The sequence below is a fragment of the Salvelinus sp. IW2-2015 genome, linkage group LG37 (genome assembly GCF_002910315.2).
Source record: "Salvelinus sp. IW2-2015 linkage group LG37, ASM291031v2, whole genome shotgun sequence".
Classification (NCBI taxonomy): Eukaryota; Metazoa; Chordata; class Actinopteri; order Salmoniformes; family Salmonidae; genus Salvelinus; species Salvelinus sp. IW2-2015.
Window position 1 is genome coordinate 5,410,102 of NC_036876.1, and position 24,065 is coordinate 5,434,166.

The 24,065-nt window shown below is 44.8% G+C and overlaps 1 protein-coding gene and 1 long non-coding RNA gene across 3 annotated transcripts in view; one reads left to right on the top strand and one right to left on the bottom strand.

Moving 5' to 3' along the window:
• The window catches only part of LOC111960169 (nectin-4-like), a 28,718-nt gene extending 5,352 nt beyond the window's left edge, over positions 1 to 23,366 (top strand). The window contains exons 2-12 of the mRNA XM_070437816.1: positions 2,967 to 3,088; positions 3,197 to 3,272; positions 3,568 to 3,735; positions 4,195 to 4,473; positions 5,179 to 5,296; positions 17,193 to 17,344; positions 17,621 to 17,780; positions 17,890 to 17,965; positions 18,346 to 18,408; positions 18,778 to 18,957; positions 19,243 to 23,366. Of these exons, the coding sequence (XP_070293917.1) occupies positions 2,967 to 3,088; positions 3,197 to 3,272; positions 3,568 to 3,735; positions 4,195 to 4,473; positions 5,179 to 5,296; positions 17,193 to 17,344; positions 17,621 to 17,780; positions 17,890 to 17,965; positions 18,346 to 18,408; positions 18,778 to 18,957; positions 19,243 to 19,689 (1,841 nt within the window). The 3' untranslated portion in view covers positions 19,690 to 23,366. The remainder of the gene's footprint in view (positions 1 to 2,966; positions 3,089 to 3,196; positions 3,273 to 3,567; positions 3,736 to 4,194; positions 4,474 to 5,178; positions 5,297 to 17,192; positions 17,345 to 17,620; positions 17,781 to 17,889; positions 17,966 to 18,345; positions 18,409 to 18,777; positions 18,958 to 19,242) is intronic.
• LOC111960432 (uncharacterized) lies at positions 9,334 to 12,201 on the bottom strand. Of its 2 annotated transcripts, none has more exons than XR_011475021.1 (5): positions 11,603 to 12,201; positions 10,857 to 11,093; positions 10,539 to 10,634; positions 10,308 to 10,429; positions 9,334 to 9,970 (listed from the first exon to the last, which is right to left on the bottom strand). It is a non-coding gene; the product is annotated as an uncharacterized lncRNA (long non-coding RNA). The 2 variants fall into 2 exon arrangements; XR_011475020.1 differs by having other exon boundaries at positions 10,863 to 11,093; positions 11,603 to 12,199.
• Positions 23,367 to 24,065: the final 699 nt, after the last annotated feature.

Genomic DNA, 24,065 nt, shown 5'->3' on the forward strand with positions numbered 1-24,065 from the left:
ACTTGTGTTGTGTACATGGATTTTATATGTCGTATGTTTTTACCCCCAACACCACTTTCATCAATTTGAAAAGCAGACCCTCATGCCAAATTGAGTCGAAGGCTTTTTTTGAAATCAACAAAGCATGGAGAAGACTTGCCTTTGTTTTGGTTTGTTTGGTTGTCAATTAGGGTGTGTAGGTGAATACATGGTTTGTTGTACGGTAATTTGGTAAAAAGCCAATTTGACATTTGCTCAGTACATTGTTTTCATTGAGGAAATGTACGAGTCTGCTGTTAATGATAATGCAGAGTATTTTCCCAAGGTTACTGTTGAGCATATTCCACGGTAGTTATTGGGGTCAAATTTGTCTCCTGTCTCTCTCTTGCTGTCTTGCTCTATCACTCGACTCTCGCTCTGTCTCTCTTGCTCGCTCTATTCTCTCTCTCACTCTGTCTCTCTTTCTCGTGTCTCTGTCTCTCTCTCTCTCTCCTCTCTCTGGTCTCTCTCTCTCTTGCCTGGCTGGTGGCATTGTCATGCTGGAGGGTCATGTCAGGATGAGCCTGCAGGAAGGGTACTACATGAGGGAGGAGGATGTCTTCCCTGTAACGCACACAGCGTTGAGATTGCCTGCAATGACAACAATCTCAGTCCGATGATGTTGTGACACACCGCCCCAGACCATGACGGACCCTCCACCTCCAAATCGATCCTGCTCCAGAGTACAGGCCTCGGTGTAACGCTCATTCCTTCGACGATAAACGCGAATCCGACCATCACCCCTGGTGAGACAAAACCGCGACTCGTCAGTGAAGATAACTTTTTGCCAGTCCTGTCTGGTCCAGCGACGGTGGGTTTGTGCCCATAGGCGACATTGTTGCCGGTGATGTCTGGTGAGGATCTGCCTTACAACAGGCCTACAAGCCCTGAGTCTAGCCTCTCTCAGCCTATTGCGGACAGTCTGAGCACTGATGGAGGGATTGTGCGTTCCTGGTGTAACTCGGGCAATGGTTGTTGCCATCCTGTACCTGTTCCGCAGGTTTGATGTTCGGATGTAACGATCCTCTGCAGGTGTTGTTACACGTGGTCTGCCACTGCGAGGACGATCAGCTGTCCGTCCTGTCTCCCTGTAGCGCTGTCTTCGGTGTCTCACAGTACGGACATTACAATTTATTGCCCTGGCCACATCTGCAGTCCTCATGCCTCCTTGCAGCATGCCTAAGGCACATTCACACAGATGAGCAGGGACCCTGGGCATCTTTCTTTTGGTGTTTTTCAGAGTCAGTAGAAAGGCCTCTTTAGTGTCCTAAGTTTTCATAACTGTGACCTCAATTGCCTACCGTCTGTAAGCTGTTAGTGTCTTAACGACCGTTCCACAGGTGCATGTTCATTAATTGTTTATGGCTCATTGAACAAGCATGGGAAACAGTGTTTAACCCTTTACAATGAAGATCTGTGTATGTCTCTCTCTGTCTCTCTCTCTGTCTCTCTCTCTGTTTCTCTCTCTCTCTCTGTCTCTCTCTCTCTCTCTATCTATCTTTGAAAGAGGGTCCTGAAAAAGGGACGTTTCTTTTTTTGCTGAGTTTATGTTATCTGGAACTGATATTATTTTTAATTTAATTTTTTAAATATTTTTTTATTTTTATTTTTATTTTATTTTATCCCCTTTTCGTGGTATCCAATCGCTAGTAATTACTATCTTGTCTCATCGCTACAACTCCCGTACGGGCTCGGGAGAGACGAAGGTCGAAAGYCATGCGTCCTCCGAAGCACAACCCAACCAAGCCGCACTGCTTCTTAACACAGCGCGCCTCCAACCCGGAAGCCAGCCGCACCAATGTGTCAGAGGAAACACCGTGCACCCGCCCCCTCGGTTAGCGCGCACTGCGCCCGGCCCGCCACAGAGTTCGTCGAGAAGCGCGATGAGACAAGGATATCCCTACCGGCCAAAACCCTCCTAACCCGGACGACGCTAAGCCATTGTGCGTCGCCCCACGGACTCCCGGTCGCGGCCGCTGCGACAGAAGCCTGGGCGCGCGAACCCAGACTCTGGTGGCGCAGCATAGCACTGCGATGCAGTGCTCTAGACCACTGCGCCACCCGGGAGGCCCGGAACTGGTATCTTTAACTAAATTTATTATGGGTCTAAAATAGTCTACATTGAGCAAGATGACAACATATTTACATAACATTTGTATTGGTATTTGGTAGGGTACATTATTGCTTTTTCTGTTACGCTAAGAGTGAGCTGTTTGGCCAAAAAAAGAACGCGTTGTTTTAATGATAACAGGAATGGCAATCAGGCCTTTATTCCATAAGGATCATCAATGTTGGTGACTTGGCAAAACAGTGTGCGCACTGTAGATGATATAAGAAGTCTACATCAAATTGGTCAGTGAGTTTACAGTTCTACCTAAATACACACAGGTGGTGCGTACTACGTGTGTATATGTGTATGTTTGTATGTGTGTGTGCATGCGTTTGCAGTCACTGTGTGTGTGCACGTGAGTATGTGTGTGTGTTACTCTGGACACTCGAGGTTCACTAGTGCAACATGTCAAGCAACATATCTACTTGACACATCGAATCGCTTGCTCTATGTCCTCCTCTGACTGCCCTCCCTTTCTTCTTTGTGTACTCTCCTCCCCCCCATCTCTTGCCTCTCTGTCTTCTTCCAATCACAATCTCACTATTCTCTACATCTCCTCTCTTCTCATTCTTTCTGTCGCTCACCCCCTGAAGTAAATGAAGGACAGTAAGGAAAGTGTTTTACTACAAATCCTCAGTCATGGTTCAGTGCACAGTCTTCCTAATGTCTTTCAACCTCTCATTATCTCTCTCGCTACACTGTGACATTGTGTTGTTCTATTGTAAATGATGTCAACGATGCCACACACATTTTCCCCAAGGGGACAATAAAGTCAACAAATAAATAACTCTCTCTTTCTCCCCCTCCATCTCTCCTTCCCACGCTCTCTCTCCCCCAGTCGCTGTGGTGCAGGGGGACTTTGTGGAGCCCTCTCCCCCGTACTCCTTGACCTTCCTGGCTGAGGCTGAGACCCAGCTGCCCTGCCAGTTCAAGGTGGAAGTGGGCCAGGTGGTGGTTCAGGTCTGTAGCATGAGTTACTACAGTACCCATAATGCTCTGTTCAACATATCTGGTTGTATCTTAGAAAAGACGTCCCTAACATAATGGTCTCGTCTCTCATTGTCACAGGTCACCTGGACCAAGGAGAAAGCAGATGGCACCAAGGACCAGATCATCACAGTGCACCACACCGACGGACACACAGGTAGGACACATACATATAGATGTTAAAGTACTGAGTGTCAACCATCCATCTCTTTATGTATTGGTAGTTCATCTGCTTTGCTAGCACTCGAAGCCTCACACGTTATATTTAGAGTGGAAGACAAAACCACAGATGCTGTTTCAATCTAGCTACTCCATCTCTCTCTTTTTACCACCCCGATATCTCACTTCCTCTCTATCTCTCTTTCTAACTCGGTCTTCTTCTCTCTCTCACCCACCCCCCTCTTTACCCTCCCCGTATGACCCCCCCCTCCTCAATCTCCCCCCTCTCTCAGAGTTTGGTCAGTACTCAGGGCGTGTGCGGTTCAGCAGCAAGAAACCCACCGTGGACTCATCCCTGATCATCATGAACACTGTGGAGTCAGATGAGGGCAGGTACAACTGTCACATCAGCACCTTCCCCTCGGGGAACTTCGAACAACAGCTGTCACTCACCGTGTGGAGTAAGTCCCTCCCCTTACTTCCCCTTCCTCATTGTATGACTTGGATTTACAGATGACGATGATGATGATAATGATTGATGATGATGTTTACAGGTGTCAGTTGTAGTATTATTAGCTAAAACAATAGCTCTAGTGGTGATAGTAGTCATGTAAGCCACAACTGTCATTGTAACTGTCAGTGTATCCAGCTGTCTTTTTAAGATAACATTTCCTCAAAGCGCTGATCTGAGTTTTTTAAACATCTACCTAACAGAGTACATTAGATTTCAGCTTGGATCATAAAGCTGATCCTAGTTAAGCGTTTAAGAACTTCCACCCCCTGAAGCATCATGTCACAATGTTCTAGGATCAGCTTAACCTCCAATTAACAACTAAGACCAGTTCTAAGATCACCTCCCCATTAACTAACTCCCCAAGGAATAGTTAATTCCTCTGACATTTGACCCTTGACCCCCGCAGCCACGCCCATCTCCTCCCTGGACCCTGTGATCCTTGTCGAAGGCCAGTCCTTCCAATTGGCTGCGTCCTGCCGCTCTGTGGCCCGCCCTCCGCCCCACCTCTCCTGGGACACAGACCTAACAGGCCAATCACACAACAGGAGTTTGGAGGGTGGTTCAGTCTCCACCCACTTCTCGCTGCATCCCCTGAGGAGTATGGATGGGAAGAGGCTGGACTGTCTGGTGGGGCACCCGGCTCTGAAGGGACCACGCAGGATCACCAACAACCTGGTGGTGCACTGTGAGTTTAGACTTCGCATTAAAAGGTCCAATGCAGCCGTTTTTATCTCAATATCAAATCATTTCAGGGTAACTATTGAGTACCTTCTAGTGATTGTTTTCAGTTAAAATGGTCTTAGAAAGGGGCAATTTCTCAAGCAAGACATTTTACAAGGGGATTTTTTGTTGTTGCTGTTATTAACAGAGAGGTTTGGACCTCTCTTTCTTATTGGTCTATTAACTAATTTACCGCATGGTGATGTCACCATGGAAGGCCAAAAATCCAACCCACCAAAACAGGCAGTCTTTTAAAACAGCTCTCACACTAATCTCATTATTATAATTTTCACAGAATTATTTCAACCTCAGTGTGGAAATATATATAAAACACAGGAGAATCTAGTTTTTGACTGGACTGGGCCTTTAACTATGAATCTAGACGTGAGATTAAATACCATTTTTAATTGTGACACTTCACTACATGCTTATACAGACTTCTATGCCTTCTGTGACTTTTCCATTTAATTCACCCCTCTTTATTTAAAGTCCCTGGTAGAATTCAGAATCTAAAGTAACTTCATTGTAAGCTGACTGTGCTTCTTTCTCACCTGGAAGATCTTTTACAGACCATTTTTTATCCTGACTTTATTATTAGTGTGTGTGATTGTGTATTTCTGTGTATCTGCCAGTTCAAAAGAATGTCTTTGATCATGTTCCTCTGTACTAGATCCTCCCAATGCAGAGATCTCTGGGTTTGATCAGAACTGGTATGCTGGTCTGGAGGAAGCTGCCCTCAGTTGTGTCAGTGGAGGAAACCCCAAACCACAGAGTTTCAATTGGACCAGGTAACACTTACTTTCCCAACCTACCCTCTCTGCCTGTCTGACTCACATCATGTCTGGCTAATCTGTTTTAGTTTGATTTACTGGTAATTCTATTAGTCAGTTATTAATAGTGGGCCAACCGGGGGGTTCAGGAGTTGTTTTTTGTGCCACTTGCCAGGCGGTCATTGTCAATAATAAGGCAATTGACTTGAATCTTGATTGACTTACATGGTTAAAGAGATTCTCCAGTACTTTTGTAAACTTTTTAGCCAGTAGTTGTGAAAGTGGCGCTCACGAGCCAAAAGTGGTCCCCGAAGATTGCGTACTATGACACATTTGTGCAGATGTGTGCACCACATCATTGCTCTCTATCTCACTCTGCTCTGTGTGTGTGTGTGTGTGTGTGTGTGTGTGTGTGTGTGTGTGTATCTAAAAATGCATATAGTCTAGTCCTGCTTTGTGGCCTTTCGCGAAGGCGCTATGTTATACTGATCGCACTATACGTTTTTGTGGTTGTAGATATGGTTGTCCTTGTTCAATAGAGCCATTTGATGTCTTTCAGCAATGTTCCTATCGGTGGATTCATCAGTAAATGTACAATCAGACATTTTTTCCAGTCGCTGAAAAACTACAACTTGTGTTTGGACGTTGCTTCGTGCTCTGGCCCCCGTCCCTCCCCCAAGGCAGGCTTTTTTGAAAAGGAGGTGGACACTAACAACAATCCTTTGGGCAAAATTTGAAGAACTGACCAGATGCAATGGCTTCAAGTGATTCCTCTCATCAACACAAATTTGACGATAGAGCATCTATTAGCTAGCAAAGAGGATTCAAAACAAAGACTTGGATTTAGTTACCGTTAGAAGCTCAGCTACAGCCAATGCCAGCACCAAGAGGGCAGATGACAAATACGGTGCCTAGCTAATTCAGTTATTTTTCCTGCAAGCCACCTAGCTAACTTTAGTTTATCTATTGAAACCCATATTGTGTATTGCTGGCTAACAATCTACTGTGTTACCAGTGGCGTGTACTCATGGATGCCAAGGGAAACCAGGCTTCCCCAAAAAGTGACCTTTAATTCGCAAGCGGCTGAATGTACAGTATCTCACCGGAGAAAAAATCTGAGCGAGCGAAACAGCGCCCCTATGTCTCTGTATGTGTAGGCGAACTATCTGATGCTGTCTAGTCCAAAAGAGTATGAAATTGTTGCCGCCCGTAGCATTGAATGCAAGGGAAGCCAGCGAGTACTTGGCCTCCCTTGATCATTTTTAAAATAAAATAATAGCCAATCAGCATTGAGTTAAACTGAGTGAGATCAACTCTGAATGGTCCTGGCGCACCAAAAAAAAGTGTCAAGGGAAGCCAGTTTGGATTTGGCTTCACTCCAATCACATCGAATCGAGAGCATACGTCATTGACAGAAACTCGTTGTGCATCTCGTTGTGTTGTTGTCCTCTGGTGGCTAGCTAGCTAGCTAAATTTGGTCCTTTCCTAAATTAGCCCCGGATGGAGATAAGGATTTGGACTTGTGGTTTTACTTAATTCTCTGTACTGGCCAATGATTATAACGGCGATTCTGATCCAACCATAAATTCATACATTGTGCTCCTGGCCTGAGAGGATGGAAGTTTAATATGTAGCTAGATGTAGAAGCCTAATGTTAACTAGTTAACGTTGCCCATGAAAGGACTTTAGGCTAGCGAGCAAGCATTTTAGCCAGGTAGCCTAGGACAACAAAACATTTAAGCATGTACATGTACTGTATGACAGAGTGGTAGAACGTTTCGTCAAAATGAAAGAGAGGAGGATGGCATTGGCATTTCTCTACAAGTAGTGTGACATGTTTTTTTGTTTTTTTGCAAAGCACCCCCACGCACACAAATCAGAGCCATGGATATCCACATTATATTTAGCTTACATTGATTGGACTAAATCGTTTTTGGTATCTTTTAGTTCGAACTGTATTGGACTAAGCAGAGGTGATTTGATGATGTTGAAATGTTGAAGTTGAAATAGTGCTGGAATAGTGGAGGCAGCTCCTGTTTTCTTAGCGTCTTGCGGTAACTCTCCGTGGTTCTAAATCAAAGGTTGTTTAGTGGTCCGAAAATGACAGAAACATTTACTTGCTTGACCATGCTGTAAGTCATGTTACTGCTTGTTCCATGCAATATGCTTTGTGGAGGTTACTCTCTGGCTTTGTGATGAAACAAAGGTGTGGTTGAAATTATTCTGCCACTGTCTCAGCCTTAGGCTTACATATCACGGTGGCAAGGCATATGAACTGGTTATAGAGCAAACAATGCAATGGTCACAACATATAGGTTCTAATATGGCTTTTTTCCCCTGGCTTGTCTTCCACAGTGATTTTACCCACGCACCACTACTGTGTGTTACAGTGGGGGGAAATTAAAATATTTTTCTGTTTGCCAACTTAGCTAGGTAGCTAGCTAAGTTAGCTAGCTAAACAACTACTGGTAGCCATATCTATGATTAAAAATAGAAAAGGTTTTACAATCAGATCTTTTGTATCTCAATTGTAAAACCTCTTCTCTTTTTAGTCTTAGATATGGCTAGCTACTAAACAGCAAGCTACAACATTACAACCAGACACCTAAAGCTAGGCTTACCGGCAAATGTTAGTACATGACTGGAGTTCGCTAGATAGTTAGCCTGGCGCCAGCTAACTTATGCGTCATACCTCACATTTGTAACTTGTTAGCAAACGTAACATCAGCAACTGTAAATCATTTTACAAGCTAGCTATGTAACATCATTGACGAGGGTTCACATTGGTTATGATTAACAACATTATAGGCATGATGCAAGATAGGATTCCAAACAGATGGAAATAACAAGTATTGCATATCCAGCGAGCTAGATAGCTAAGTTTACTACCAAACAGTGAGAGAAAAACAATAATACAACAATTCACTGTTGTAAATCTAAAATGGAAGCTGGTTTTACTATATTTGGTGTTGGAGGGCAGGTAAGAGGCACCCTTTCCTCTGGTCTAAAAAAATATCCCAATGCCCAAGGGCAGTGATTGGGGACATTGCCCTGTGTAGGGTGCCATCTTTCGGATTGGACATTAAACGGGTGTCCTAACTCTCTGTGGTCACTAAAGATCCCATGGCACTTATCGTAAGAGTAGGGGTGTTAACCCCTACTCTTCAAGGACATTTAGAGACTTGTCCCGAAGCCACTCCTGCATTGTCTTGGCTGTGTACTTAGGGTCATCGTCTTGTTGAAAGGTGAACCTTCGCCCCAGTCTGAGATCCAGAGCACTCTGCAGAATGCTGTGGTAGCCATGCTGCTTAAGTGTGCCTTGAATTCTAAATAAATCATTGACAGTGTCACCAGCAAAGCACCCCCACACCTCCTCCTCAATGCTTCACGGTGGGAACCACACATGCGGAGATCATCCATTCACCAACTCTGCGTCTCACAAAGACACGACAGTTGGAACCAAAAATCTCAAATTTGGACAAAGGACAGATTTCCACAGGTCTAATGTCCATTGCTCATGTTTCTAGGCCCAAGCAAGTCTCTTCTTCTTATTGGTGTCCTTTAGTAGGTGGTACTTTGCAGCAATTGGACCATGAAGGCCGGATTTACAGTCTCCTCTGAACAGTTGATGTAGAGATGTGTCTGATACTTGAACTCTGTGAAGCATTTATTTGGGCTACAATCTGAGGTGCAATTGTTAATTGTCGATTTCTGAGGCTGGTAACTCTAATGAACTTATCCTCTGCAGCAGAGGTAACTCTGGGTCTTCCTTTCCTGTGGTGGTCCTCATGAGAGACAGTTTCATCATATCACTTGATAGGTTTTGCAACTGCAGTTGAAAAAACATTTAAAGTTCTTGAAATGTTCCGTACTGACTAACCTTCGTGTCTTAAAGTAATGATGGACTGTCATTTCTCTTTGCTTATTTGAGCTGTTCTTGCAATAATATGGACTTGGTCCTTTACCAAATAGGGCTATCTTCTGTATACCAACCCTACCTTGTCACAACACAACTGATTGGCTTAAACTCATTAAGGAAAGACACTCCACAAATGAACTTTTAACAAAGCACACCTCTTAATTGAAATGCGTTCCAGGTGACTACCTCATGAAGCTGGTTGAGAGAATGCCAAGAGTTCAACAGGAGGTTTGTGTCACCTTCATTTGAGAGGACGGGCTCGTGGTCATGGCTGGAGCGGAATTAGTGGAATGGTATCAAATACATCAAACATCTGGTTTGATGGCATTCCATTTACTCCGTTCCAGACATTATTATGAGCTGTCCTCCCCTCTGCAGGCTCCACTGATATACTCTGGACTCCGACATCGCTCATCCTAATATTTCAATATTTCTTAATTACATTCTTCTACTTTTTAGATTTGTGTGTATTGTTGTGTGTTGTTAGATATTACTGCACTGTTGGAGCTAGGAACACAAGCATTTTGCTACACCCGCAGTAACATCTGCTAAATATGTGTATGCGACCAATGCAATTTTATTTTATTTATCAGGCTTCAGTACACTGGCAATGGTTGGCTTGGGAAGCCAAGACTCTTTGTGCTTATGGCGATGTGCTTGTCCTGTCGCGGTGAACGGCCAGCTGGATAAGACTCTGCCGAAAGTGGAGTAGGGCTTCTTAACCACCAACTGTTTGGTCCTCTTGAAGAAGATTTGCTGGTACTGCACGTCTCCTGGAAAGACATGGTTGTGGTCTTAGCATTTTACACTCTTTGTGGAAGGGACATAGGGCAACACACCCTTGTTGGTAAAGGTATCAACCAAATGGGACCGGCTAGCGTATTGCTTAATGAGGGGACATTGGGAGCTGCTTCTGAGAGAAAAGATCAATCAATAAAGTGAATGGGCTGGGTGGCTAAAGAAGATGTGAAAAGTCTTAGGAAGGCAGTTCTTACACAGTATGAATTGTTGTGTATGGGAGATTGAGGAGAAATGGCACCTCAATCGCTCTCATAGACAACAATACATTTACTGTCTAAGCACAACCCTGCACAACCAAAACCCCCTTACTCATCTCAAAGTGCTGTCTGTAAACCTCCCCCAGTCAATTGACTTTGACAGATCATCCTTGTCAATAGAAGCCCTTTGGAGGGGAATTTTGTAGAGGTGTCTTTGTATTGTGTTTTGAGAATCTGCAGAGAGAATAATGAGGTGATTGTGTCATTACTGTTGGAGTCTTGATTTTATACCTTTCAGTGTCCCTTGCTGGTTTCTGTCCCACAATCGTGTTGTGCTCCATACCTGCAAGGTGTGTCCCGTTCCTCATGCTAGTGTACCCAAAATGCCTCCTCTTTGGGGTATTTTTCAGCAGGGCACTGTGGAATGACTCCAGATAACCTGAGTTTTACAAAAAGAAAAGGTAAAAAGAGAAGAGGTGTAGACTAAATTGATTACATGGTCTGGAAGGTATTCTGTGGTCCTCATGCTACCTCTAACCACCTGTAACCTCATAACACTAACACAAATCCTACAAAACACTACCCAATTAATGTTTATACCATGTTTACTGGAAATTGAGTTATTTTAGACATCAGCTTGTAAATATTTTGGTCAATTTACTTTCACCTTGTGCAGAGTTAGGGGTTGGAAGCACATCTTGGTGGAATTAGATTCTGCACCACAGGAGTTTGGTGGCAACTTAATTGGGGAGGATAGGCTTGTGGCAATGACTGGAGCGGACATTTTGGAACCGTATCAAATACATCAAACACAGGGTTTGATGCCATTCCATTTGCTATGTTTCAGCCATTATTATGAGCCGTCTTCTCCTCAGCAGCCTCCACTGTTCTGTACCACCTACAAGAAAATACACAACAATACACAATTTAACCACTCCGCTAATTGTATTGATCTCTATTAGACTGGACATTTCAATACGGTCAGCTTGCTGTTATCTAACTAGCGTCACAAAATTGACAGCAAGATTGCTAGCCAGCTGAGACTGGCTGAGAACCAACTAACATAGATTTATACACATTCATCATTGCTACCAACAGTTCGCTGTATGGACAAATCTATGGCTACCAAATTGAGATACTTTATTTGGTAACATTAACTATCTTACGTTAGCTAACGTCAGTCAAAGATAAAATGAATAAACAGACATGTTTACTCTGCTGAAGGTAGCTGCCAGTCTAGCAGTGACCACCATGGCATATGCGAAATTGATTGACAGTGTGTATACTAAAAGATACTGTAGATAGCTATATGATTTAGCTGATGGCTTTCAGAGTTAAATACAAGACTGTAATGTTAGCTAGCTAACTTATCCAGCTAGGCTAGCAAGCTAGCTAACGTTAGGTTACCTCTAATAAAGAATCTTCTGTTTTGTTGTGAAGGAAAAAAATTGATGGTATCGCATCACTTCTCAGCTGTCGTCGAAATGGATTCCCCATCAGTTCAGCCTGAAAATCCCTCTGATAATCTTTGGTCACCGCATCATTCTTGATAGCAGCAGAATCAGGGTGAGTCTTGTAGGTAGAATGGTGAAAGATGACGCTTGTTTGTAATTAGGACAGCCAGGCATAGAACATCACACGGACATGAGGACAAACAGTGAAAAATAAACGTTTTCTCAAAAATCTTGCCTAGAGAAGCCCTGAGATTAATGTGTATTGGTCGTTCGAAGTAAACAGCACCATTATTCAAGTTTTTGTGCACGTCCCCTCTACCTGCCGTGCGGTATCAGTATTCACTATGAATGCCGGACTTTGAGGTTCACTATGAGCAGACCAATACACAGGGAGTCGAAACTTCCCGATTCTACCAGTGAAATGAAAATGTGCTAGTTCTAGCTTGTAGTTTGGATAAATGTGATGTTTATGATATAGTAATGACTATATGCAGAGGCAGGGTGAAATACCCCTTCAATAGTTGCCAAAGTTCCCGGAGCATGTAGTACAGTGGAGGCTACTGAGGGGAGGACGGCTCATAATAATGGCTGGAACGGAGCGAATGGAATGGCATCAAACAATGTGTTGGATGTATTTGATGTATTTGTGTTGGTTGTAATTTGACCATTCCACTGAGTCCGCTCAAGCCATTACCACGATCCCGCCCTCCCCAATTAAGGTGCCACCAACCTCCTGTGAGGTTTTTAAATAAAGGTTAGATAAATAGTAATACACTTTTGGTTCAGGGACAGTTCAAATGGAACATCTATCTCAGTTATATTGTCATTCACGGTGATGATTGCAGACAGTGCTAAAGTAATCCAATGAAGGCAGAGAGAGCTGACTGAAGTGCTTGTGGTTTTTCACTTGAGTAATTTTTCTGGCAGCGTTTGGAAGACATCCTGCTGTTAGGTGGATTAAACCATTCTCTGGGTGTGGTAGAGGGTGGAGGTAAAACGAACCATCTATTGAAATTAATAAGTCTTAATAAAATTACAGATAGGCCTTTAGGGAAAGTGTCTCATGTGTGTCAGGCTGTATGTCTGGTTAGATTTATCGAAGTTATGATTGAGTATGATTCATTATGTTTTCTATATTTTTATGTGTGGTTTACTGGATCGTGTGAGAAATTTGTCACCAAGTCTAAAGCTTGTAGAGTAAGGTGTGTTTGCGTGTGAGTAACACAGATATATACCACACACACACACACACACCACACCACACACACACACACACACACACACACACACACACACACACACACACCTCTATCTCAACATTTTATACTTAAGACTCAGACCTCTTTTTTACATTCAATCTCTCCTTACTTGATCACAAACTTTCGTACTCATCCTAACACACACACACCATGGTTGTTGCCCGTTGCAGTGGGCAAACCAGTTTGCTTCTTTGTACTTGTCAAGCAAAGCAGCAAGCAGAAGTAATAACCCTGCTGTCATAGTGTCGTGTTGCAGCTTGTGCAAGGGCAGACAGAGGAGACAGTTTCACAAGAGGGAGGGAGGGGAAGGGGGGAGATAAAGGGAAGAGTGTGGGCCACGAAAAGGAGGGTGAAAGACAAGGAACTGGGGAAGGGGAAGAAGGAGTGGGAGGTATGGGGTAAGGAATTGGATTTGTTTGGAACATTATCATGCTGTGTGATCTATATCCCAGGTAATCTTAGGTTTCATTACATACAGTCGGGAGGAACTACTGAATATACGATTAACGTCAACTCATCATCGTTCCTACCAGGAATATGACTTTCCCGAAACGGATCCAGTGTTTTGCCTCCCACCCAATACAATGGATCTGATCCCAGCCGGCGACCCTGTGCGACGCCGAAAAAGGGGCAACGAGGCGGTCTCGTGGTCAGGCTTCGGAGACGGGCACATCGCGCTCCACTCCCTAGCATACTACTCGCCAATGTCCAGTCTCTTGACAATAAGGTTGATGAAATCCGAGCACGGGTAGCATTCCAGGAGACATCAGGGATTGCAACGTGCTCTGCTTCACGAAAACATGGCTAACTCAAGGGACGCTAACGGAGTCGGTGCAGCAGCTGGTTTCTTCATGCATCGCGCCGACAGAAACAAACATCTTTCCGGTAAGAAGAGGGGCGGGGGGTATGCCTTATGATTAAGAGAAGTGGTGTGATCATCATAACAACACACAGGAACTCAAGTCATTCTGTTCACCTGATCTAGAACTCCTCACAATCAAATGTCGACCGCATTATCTACCAAGGGAATTCTCTTCAATCATAATCACAGCCGTATATATTCCCCCAAGCAGACACATCGATGGCCCTGAACGAACTTTATCTGACTTTTGTAAACTGGAAACCACACACCCTGAGGCTGCATTCATCGTAGCTGGGGATTTTAACAAGGCTAATCTAAAAACAAAACTCCCTAAATTCTATCAGCATATCGATTGTGCTACCAGGGCTGGAAAAACCCTAGATCATTGTTATACCTAATTTCCGCGACGCATATAAGGCCCTCCCCGCCCCCTTTCGGAAAAGCTGACCACGACTCCATTTTGTTGATTCCAGCCTACAAACAGAAACTCAAACAACAAGCTCCCGCGCTCAGGTCTGTTCAACGCTGGTCCGACCAATCTGAATCCACGCTTCAAGACTGCTTCGATCACGCGGATTGGAATATGTTCCGCATCGCGTCCAACAAATATTGACGAATATCTGCTGATTCGGTGAGCGAGTTCATTAGGAAGTGCATTGACGATGTCGTACCCACAGCAACGATTAAAACATTCCCAAACCAGAAACCGTGGATTGACGGCAGCATTCGCGTGAAACTGAAAGCGCGAACCACTGCTTTTAACCAGGGCAAGGTGACCGGAAGCATGACCGAATACAAACAGTGTAGCTATTCTCTCCGCAAGGCAATCAAACAGGCTAAGTCCCAGTACAGAGACAAAATCGAGTCGCAATTCAACAGCTCAGACACAAGAGGTATGTGGCAGGGTCTACAGTCAATCACGGATTACAAAAAGAAAACCAGCCCCGTCGCGGACCAGGATGTCTTGCTCCCAGACAGGCTAAACAACTTTTTTTGCCCGCTTTGAGGACAATACAGTGCCACTGACACGGCCCCTACCAAAACCTGCGGGCTCTCCTTCACTGCAGCCGAGTTGAGTAAAACATTTAAACGTGTTAACCCTCGCAAGGCTGCAGGCCCAGACGGCATTCCCAGCCGCGTCCTCAGAGCATGCGCAGACCAGCTGGCTGGTGTGTTTTACGGACTATTCAATCAATCCTTATCCCAGTCTGCTGTTCCCACATGCTTCAAGAGGGCCACCATTGTTCCTGTTCCCAAGAAAGCTAAGGTAACTGAGCTAAACGACTACCGCCCCGTAGCACTCACTTCCGTCATCATGAAGTGCTTTGAAGAGACTAGTCAAGGACCATATCACCTCCACCCTACCGGACACCCTAGACCCACTCCAATTTGCTTACCGACCCAATAGGTCCACAGACGACGCAATCGCAACCACACTGCACACTGCCCTAACCCATCTGGACAAGAGGATACCCATGTGAGAATGCTGTTCATCGATTACAGCTCAGCATTCAACACCATTACCCCTCCAAACTCGTCATCAAGCTCGAGACCTCTGGGTCTCGACCCCCCTGTGCAACTGGGTCCTGGACTTCCTGACGGGCCGCCCCAGGTGGTGAGGGTAGGTAACAACATCTCCACCCCGCTGATCCTCAACACTGGGGCCCCACAAGGGTGCGTTCTGAGCCCTCTCCTGTACTCCCTGTTCACCCACGACTGCGTGGCCATGCACGCCTCCAACTCAATCATCAAGTTTGCGGATGACACTACAGTGGTAGGCTTGATTACCAACAACGACGAGACGGCCTACAGGGAGGAGGTGAGGGCCCTCGGAGTGTGGTGTCAGGAAAATAACCTACACTCAACGTCAACAAACAAAACAAAGGAGATGATTGTGGACTTCAGGAAACAGCAGAGGAGCACCCCCTATCCACATCGACGGGTCAGTAGTGGAGAAGGTGGAAAGTTTTAAGTTCCTCGGTGTACACATCACGGACAAACTGAATTGGTCCACCCACACAGACAGCGTTGTGAAGAAGGCGCAGCAGCGCCTCTTCAACCTCAGGAGGCTGAAGAAATTCGGCTTGTCACCAAAAGCACTCACAAACTTCTACAGATGCACAATCGAGAGCATCCTGTCGGGCTGTATCACCGCCTGGTACGGCAACTGCTCCGCCCACAACCGTAAGGCTCTCCAGAGGGTAGTGAGGTCTGCAGAACGCATCACCGGGGGCAAACTACCTGCCCTCAGGACACCTACACCACCCGATGTCACAGGAAGGCCATAAAGATCATCAAGGACAACAACCACCCAAGCCACTGCCTGTTCACCCCGCTATCATCCAGAAGGCGAGGTCAGTACAGGTGCATCAAAGCAGGGACCAGAGACTGAAAAACAGCTTCTATCTCAAGGCCATCAGACTGTTAAACAGCCACCACTACATTTAGCGGCCGCTGCCAACATACTGACTCAACTCCAGCCACTTTAAAAATGGGAATTGATGGAAATTATGTAAAAATGTACCACTAGCCCCTTTAAACAATGCCACTTAATATAATGTTTACATACCCTACATTACCCATCTCATATGTATATACTGTACTCTATACTATCTACTGCATCTTGCCATCTTTATGTAATACATGTACCACTAGCCACTTTAAACTATGCCACTTTATGTTTACATACCCTACAGTACTCATCTCATATGTATATACCGTACTCTATATCCATCTACTGCATCTGCCATGCCGTTCTGTACCACCACTCATTCATATATCTTTATGTACATATTCTTTATCCCTTTACACTTGTGTGTGTGTGTAAGGTAGTAGTTGTGGAATTGTTAGGTTAGATTACTTGTTGGTTATTACTGCATTGTCGGAACTAGAAGCACAAGCATTTCGCTACACTCGCATTAACATCTGCTAACCATGTGTATGTGACTAATAAAATTTGATTTGATTTGATTTGATATCTATATGCAAAACTGTACGGTTCCTGTTTCTGGTTCCTCCTGCTCAAATGGGGTTATGTTCAAAAGGTCCAAAACACGGCTCAAAGCTAGAGTAGTGGTCAGAAATCAGCCATTTTAATGAATTTGTTGTGCCCACAAATTCTGAGTCATGTTTTTCTTTATATCACTGTAGTGGTCCTTTCAGGGAAGTGTTGTTGGTGATCCATAGTCAATAGTATTTTGGGCTGTGTTGCTATGATATTCAGGTTAGTGTTGTTGTTTTGAATGTGATGTTTTGTGTGTTACTGATGGGTGTGTTAAAGGGGTGCATTCAGGTTCAATGAAGTACCTTGTGGTGTTGTTGGGCGTTTATAGTCATGGCATTCAGACCATTATTGTAAGATATAAACTGTACTGCTCTGTTAAACCCAATGTTAAGTGCTATAGTATTTCTGTTATGTGCAGAAAGGGCGGAGACTTACCAGAGGGCGTGACCACAGGGAATGGATCCTTGCTGTTTAATAGGCCCCTCGTCCTGACGGACGCTGGCATCTACCAATGTGTGGCCATGAACTCTGTGGGGGCGGGTAACGCAGAGGTGGAGATCACTGTGACAGGTAGGTTGGGCTATCACTCATATTAGAGAGCGATATTGAACGAGTAATAATTGTCTTACTTTAGTCCTGGATATATATGTTGTATTTTATTTTTCATTTATTTTTGTATCCTGAAACAAAATTCTGTAAAATACCTTTGTTCTGTTAAACAAAGAAGTTTAGCTAACAAAGCCAGTTTATACAATCACACATACAGTATGTTCACATTTTCAAAATGATGTGTATTTCTGTATCTCTTTGAATATGACATCACTTCCTATTGTCCCTCTCCCTCAGAGTTGCCTCAGAAGCAGGCGTCGTTCGACAGTCTCCTGATGGTAATAGTGGGAGGAGTGGCCGGAGTACTGCTTCTAGTCATGATCATCATAGTCATCTCTGTGACCCGTCACCACAAACGCAAGAACAAGAAACTGTCGAGGGAACTCACTGTGAGGAAGTATGTTTTCAAACTTTACAGTAACTCCCCTAAAATCGGTATAGAATCTAAATGATAAATGTTACGCCGAAACAGTAATTCCGAATATTTTACAATGCCTGTCTCTCAGGGAGGAGATCAGTACTCTCTCCAGACAGGCATCTTTCAGGAAAATGAACTCAGTCAGTATGGACACTAGAGGACAGGTAGGATAATAAATCACCATATCTCACAGTATGTGGCAGTGGAGGCTGGTGGGAGGAGCTATAGGAGGATGGGCTCATTATAATGGCTGGAATGAAAGAAATGGAACGGAGTCAAACATATGGTTTTCATATGTTTGATACCGTTCTATTTATTCCATTCCAGCCATTAAAATGAGCCCGTCCTCCTATAGCTCCTCCAACTAGCCTCCACTGGTCTGTGGTCTAGGCATGATGTCATTCTGTAAATAAATACTAGCACTTCCATGAGCATTATCTATTTGCCTGAAGTTAATATGGTCATTTTTTTCTTTCTCTCCCTCACTCTGTCTCCGTCTCATTCTCTCCCCCCTCCCTCTCTTTCTTATCCCCTGTTCTTTTAGACAGAGGAGAATATCCCTCTCAGAGTGGAGGGGACACTGCGGACCAGTCTGTCCTCCGTAGTGGTCAGTCTCCATTTCACTCTTTCTCTGCATGTGAGGGAGACCTCCGATTTAGCCTCCAGATGCATGGCCGCTAAGTTCTGAGCTCCGCAGGGCAGGCAAATCTCATTCTAATTTAAACATTTATATAATTAAATTAAATGCAAGGAGCTTCTTTTCTTTAAATAACATTTATATGTGAAAAGAAAAGTAGTGCATCTTACATACCGTATATTAATTATACTTTATACTAATTCTACTTTGTTATTAAGACTTCATGCTTTCCCTCCATCTTCTTTTCTGGGACTCCTGCTTCGGAAGCAATCTTAAATCAGACTCTTCAGTGGAAAATGTGTTTAAAGTTCTCTATTTCTCCCTTTCCTTCACACACAGGAGCAAGGGCGCATTAGGGAGAGTCGGTCTACTCTGGTAGGGGGCGGGGGGCTAGACTACCTGGGTCGACCTGTTCTGTACAATTCTTCACGAAGAGGGAGGGAGAGCAGAGCCATGGACAGAGAGGAGGAGAACAGACTTAGGGTGGAGTCGAATGAGCAGAATAGCACCATGTCTTTGGTAAGTGTGTGTGTGTGTGTGTGTGTGTGTGTGTGTGTGTGTGTGTGTGTGTGTGTGTGTGTGTGTGTGTGTGTGTGTGTGTGTGTGTGTGTGTGTGTGTGTGTGTGTGTGTGTGTGCGCGCGCAACACATGACATGAGGCATCATGAATGGCCTACTCAATTTCTTGTAAACCTTTTAAACTCATAGGTTTAGTAGAGATTGCTAGAGATACTCAAATGATCTATAGTTATTGATGAGTCGTATTTTCCTTTATCTAACCACATATTTACCACTTGTCTCACAGGCAAACCATCTCCACCCCCCTCTCCAACCCTCTCCCTTCCCAATGGAACAGTCCATCGAGCTGCTGAGGTCCCTGAACGGCAGTGCCATCATCCCAACGGAGTGGGGTTTACATATACGGCAGGGGCCCGGTAGCAGGAACACCCACTCCCCTCTCAGTTGCAACAACCCTCCCATCACAGACAACGAAGACGAGGAGGATGAAGGTGTGGAGGGGGAGTGGGAGACTTGCCCCAGGATGAGTCCGTTGGATCAGGGGAGGTCAGAAGACCAGGACAGCAAGACCAACAGTTCTCAGATCTCAGAAGTAGAATGTGGACTCAACCCTCACTTCCAGCAGAACAATGGAACGTTGAGACCCAAACCGCCCCCCAAGTACCGGCCCAATGGCATCCTCCTCACCTCATCACCACACACCTCCTTCATCCACAAGGCCCAGATTGTATAGAGCGGTAGGGCTGGGTAAGGGCAGGTGACATATTATACGATGAGGCACACTTTGCTACACATCACCACTCTAACAGTGTTGTGTATGTGATTGGTTGTGACTGTTTGGGATACGAGGTCGTTGGTGGCATACCTCGGTGGCAATCAGTTGACCTACTTTTCACTTCTGAAATATACCTCCACCTTCACCTCAAGCGCTCAGACATTTATGATCAGCAAATAAAGCTTCCGATTCAAGAAAGACTCCTTGGCATAGAGATACAAATAAGTAACACATACATATCACAGGGGAGAAGCTGGACATATATGATGTAAAATTAAAAGCACATGAATGTCAGGTTGGACATAGACAGACCAAAGTAGTCTTTGTATCACAGCAATAACAATCACTCCAGGCCCAGGAAGCATCAAATTGAGAGGAACTAAAAGACTGCCGTGCTTTATTATTGTATCGTTTTTTTGCTACTACGAGGTGCAAGATTGCAAGATTAGAATATCAACTACGCACCAATAGCGCCTGCCAAGTGGAATCCATGTTGGCGAACTTCCACCCTCCTTCCTTCTAGATGAGGATACAACCCGTACTGTTCTGTTCACCCTAAGATGGAGTCCATCTTTTTGACTTGACGTGTGGCAGGAGTTTATCTGGAGATACCCCTCCTTGCCATGAAACTTGGGTGTGCACAAACTTTGAACTCGCTGTAGTCTAAGATGTCAAAAGCTGAAGACTGCATTTTAGACAAGAGGTTAAAAAAGCATCTTACACCTGAGCACAGTGAGAGCCTATGTGTAAATCTACTAGAAGTGGGAAAAAGTATTGTTCTTCTATTTTCTTACGCCACAGACATTTAGACAAGATAACTGCAATATGCCTTTGTTTGTATGAATACAGTAAAAATAGCCTTTGCTTTGTAGGCCAAAATAGTATTATGTTTGAATCTACTGTATTATAATGACTTGAGTGCGGCCAAAATGACACCTTATTCCCTACATAATGCACTACTTTTGACCAGAGCTCTATGAGCCCTGGGCAAAAGTAGTGCACTAGATAGGGAATAGGGTGTAATTTCATGCTGTACATAAGTGTTTCTTTCATGCCATGTTCCTGGGAACATCTTACTGTATTTCACAGATTTGTACACATATACTTGTAATTCGGTGGAGGCTGGTGGGAGGAGCTGTAGGAGGATGGGTTCATTGTAATGGCTGGAATGGTATAGATGGAACGGAGTCAAACATGTGGTTTCCATATGTGCGATGTGTTTCATACGTTCCATCATTCCATTTCAGCCATTACAATGAGCCCGTCCTCCTATAGCTCCTCCCATCAGCCTCCACTGCTGTAATTGTATTTTATGCACAGGCTTCCATGTATGAAACGTTGGACTCACACACACCTTCTTTAGGAGAGCAGCTGTATCATTCCGTGGTTTTTAACTGTTTTCCTTTGTATAATACTGTAACGCTATCTCTGAGTGAATGTATTACCTACATGCACTGAGTGTACAAAACATTATGAACACCTGCTCTTTCCATGACACAGACTGACAAGGTGAATCCAGGTGAAAGCTGTGATCCCTTATTGATGTCACTTGTTAAATCCACTTCAATCAGTGTAGATGAAGGGGAGGAGACAGGTTAAATAAGTATTTTTAAGCATTAAGACAATTGAGACATGGATCGTGTTTGTGTGCCATTCAGAGGGTGAATGGGCAAGACAAAAGATTTAAATGCCTTTAAACTGGGTATGGTAGTAGGTGGCAATGCGTACCGGTTTGTGTTAAGAACTGCAATGCGGCTGGGTTTTTCACGCTCAACAGTTTTCAGCTTAAGTAGTCCGGGTGGCCATTTAATTAACTATTCAGCAGTTTTATGGATTGGGGATAGAAGCTGTTAAAGAGCCTTTTCGTCCTAGACTTGGCGTCCCGGTACCGCTTCCCGTGCGGTACCAGAGAGAACAGTCAATGACTTGGGTGACTGGAGTCTTTGACAATTTTTGGGCCTTCCAATGACATCGCCTAGGTACTGGATGTCAGGAAGTTTGGCCCCAGTAATGTACTGGACCGTACGCGCTACCCTCTGTAGCACCTTACGGTCAGATGCCGAGCAGTTRCCATACCAGTTGGTGATGCAACCGGTCAGGATGCAACCGGTCACTTTTCGAGGATCTGGGGACCAATGACAAATCTTTTCAGTTTCCTGAGGGGGAATAGGCTTTGTCGTGCCCTCTTCACGACTGTCTTGGTGTGTTTGGACCATTCTAGTTTGTTGGTGAAGTGGACACCAAGGAACTTGAAGCTCTCAACCTGCTCCACTACAGCCCCGTCGATGAGAATGGGGGTGTGCTCAGTCCTCCTTTTCCTGTAGTCCACAATCATCTCTTTAGTCTTGGTTACGTTGAGAGATAGGTTGTTATTCTGGCACCACCCGGCCAGGTCTCTGACCTCCTCCCTGTAGGCTGTCTCATCCTTGTCGGTGATCAGGCCTACCACTGTTGTGTCATCGGCAAACTTAATGATGGTGTTGTAGTCATGCCTGGCCATGCAGTCATAAGTGAACAGGGAGTACAGGAGGGGAATGAGCACACACCCCTGAGGGGCTCCAGTGTTGAGGATCAGTGTGGCAGATGTGTTGCTACCTACCCTCACCACCTGGGGGCGGCCCGTCAGGAAGTCCAGGATCTAGTTGCAGAGGGAGGTGTTTAGTCCCAGGATCCTTAGCTTAGTGATGAGCTTTGAGGGTACTATGGTGTTGAACACTGAGCTGTAGTCAATGAATGGCATTCTTACGTAGGTGTTCCTTTTGTCCAGGTGGGAAAGGGCAGTGTGGAGTGCAAAAGAGATTACATCTGTGGATCTGTTTGGGCGATATGCAAATTGGGTCTAGGGTTTCTGGGATAATGGTGTTGATGTGAGCCATTACCAGCTTTTCAAAGCACTTCATGGCTACGGAAGTGAGTGCTACGGGTCTGTAGTCATTTAGGCAGGTTGCCTTCGTGTTCTTGGGCACAGGGACTATGGTGGTCTGCTTGAAACATGTTGATATTACAGACTCAATCAGGGACATGTTGAAAATGTCAGTGAAGACGCCTGCCAGTTGGTCAGCATATGCCCGGAGCACACGTCTTGGTAATCCGTCTGGCCCTACAGCCCTGTGAATGTTGACCTGTTTAAAGGTCTTACTCACGTCGACTACGGAGAGCGTGATCACACAGTCGTCCGGAACAGCTGATGCTCTCATGCATGCCTCAGTGTTGCTTGCCTCGAAGCAAGCATAGAAGTGATTTAGCTCGTCTGGTAGGCTCGTGTCCCTTGGCAGCTCGCGGCTGTGCTTCCCTTTGTAGTCTGTAATAGTTTGCAAGCCCTGCCACATAAGACGAGCGTCGGAGCCGGTGTAGTACGATTCAATCTTAGCCTTGTATTGACACTTTTCCTGTTTGATGGTTCATCGGAGGGCATAGCAAGATTTCTTATAAGCTTCCGGGTGAGCTGAAATAAAAGATTACAGAAATGTTCCATATGCACTACAAGCTAATTTAATCAGAAGCCAGCACATTCCTGTTTGTGAGCATTTCTCTTTTTCCAAGATAATCCATCCACCTGACAGGTGTGGCATATAAAGAAGCTGATTAAACAGCATGATCATTCCACATGTGCACAATAAAAGGTTACTCTAAAATGTGCAGTTTTGTCACTCAACACAATGCCACAGATGTCTCAAGTTTTGAGGGAGCGTGCAATTTGCATGCTAAATGCAGGAATGTTCACCAGAGCTGTTGCCAGAGAATTGACTGTTAATTTCTCTACCATAAGCCGCCTCCAACGTTGTTTTAGAGAATTTGGCAGTACGTCCAACCGACCTCACAACTGCAGACCACGTGTATGGTGTTGTGTGGGCGAGCAGTTCACCATGGTGGCAGTGGGGTTATGGTATGGGCAGCCCAAAATCCTGAGGCCCATTGTGTCATTCATCCGCCGCCATCACCTCTTGTTTCAGCATGATAATGCACGGCCTCATGTCGCAAGGATCTGGACACAATTCCTGGAAGCTGAAATGTCCCAGTTCTTCCATGGCCTGCATACTCATCAGATATGTCACCCATGTTTGACAGCGTGTTCCAGTTTCCGCCAATATACAGCAACTTCGCATATTGAAGAGGAGTGGGACAACATTCCACAGGACACAATCAACAGCCTGATCAACTAAATGCGAAGGAGATGTGTCGTGCTGCAGAAGGCAAATGGTGGTCACACACACCAGATACTGACTGCTTTTCTTATCCACACCCCTATCTTTTTTAAAGGCATCTGTGACCAACAGATGCATATCTGTATTCCTAGTCATGTGAAATCCATAGATTAAGGCCTAATGCATTTA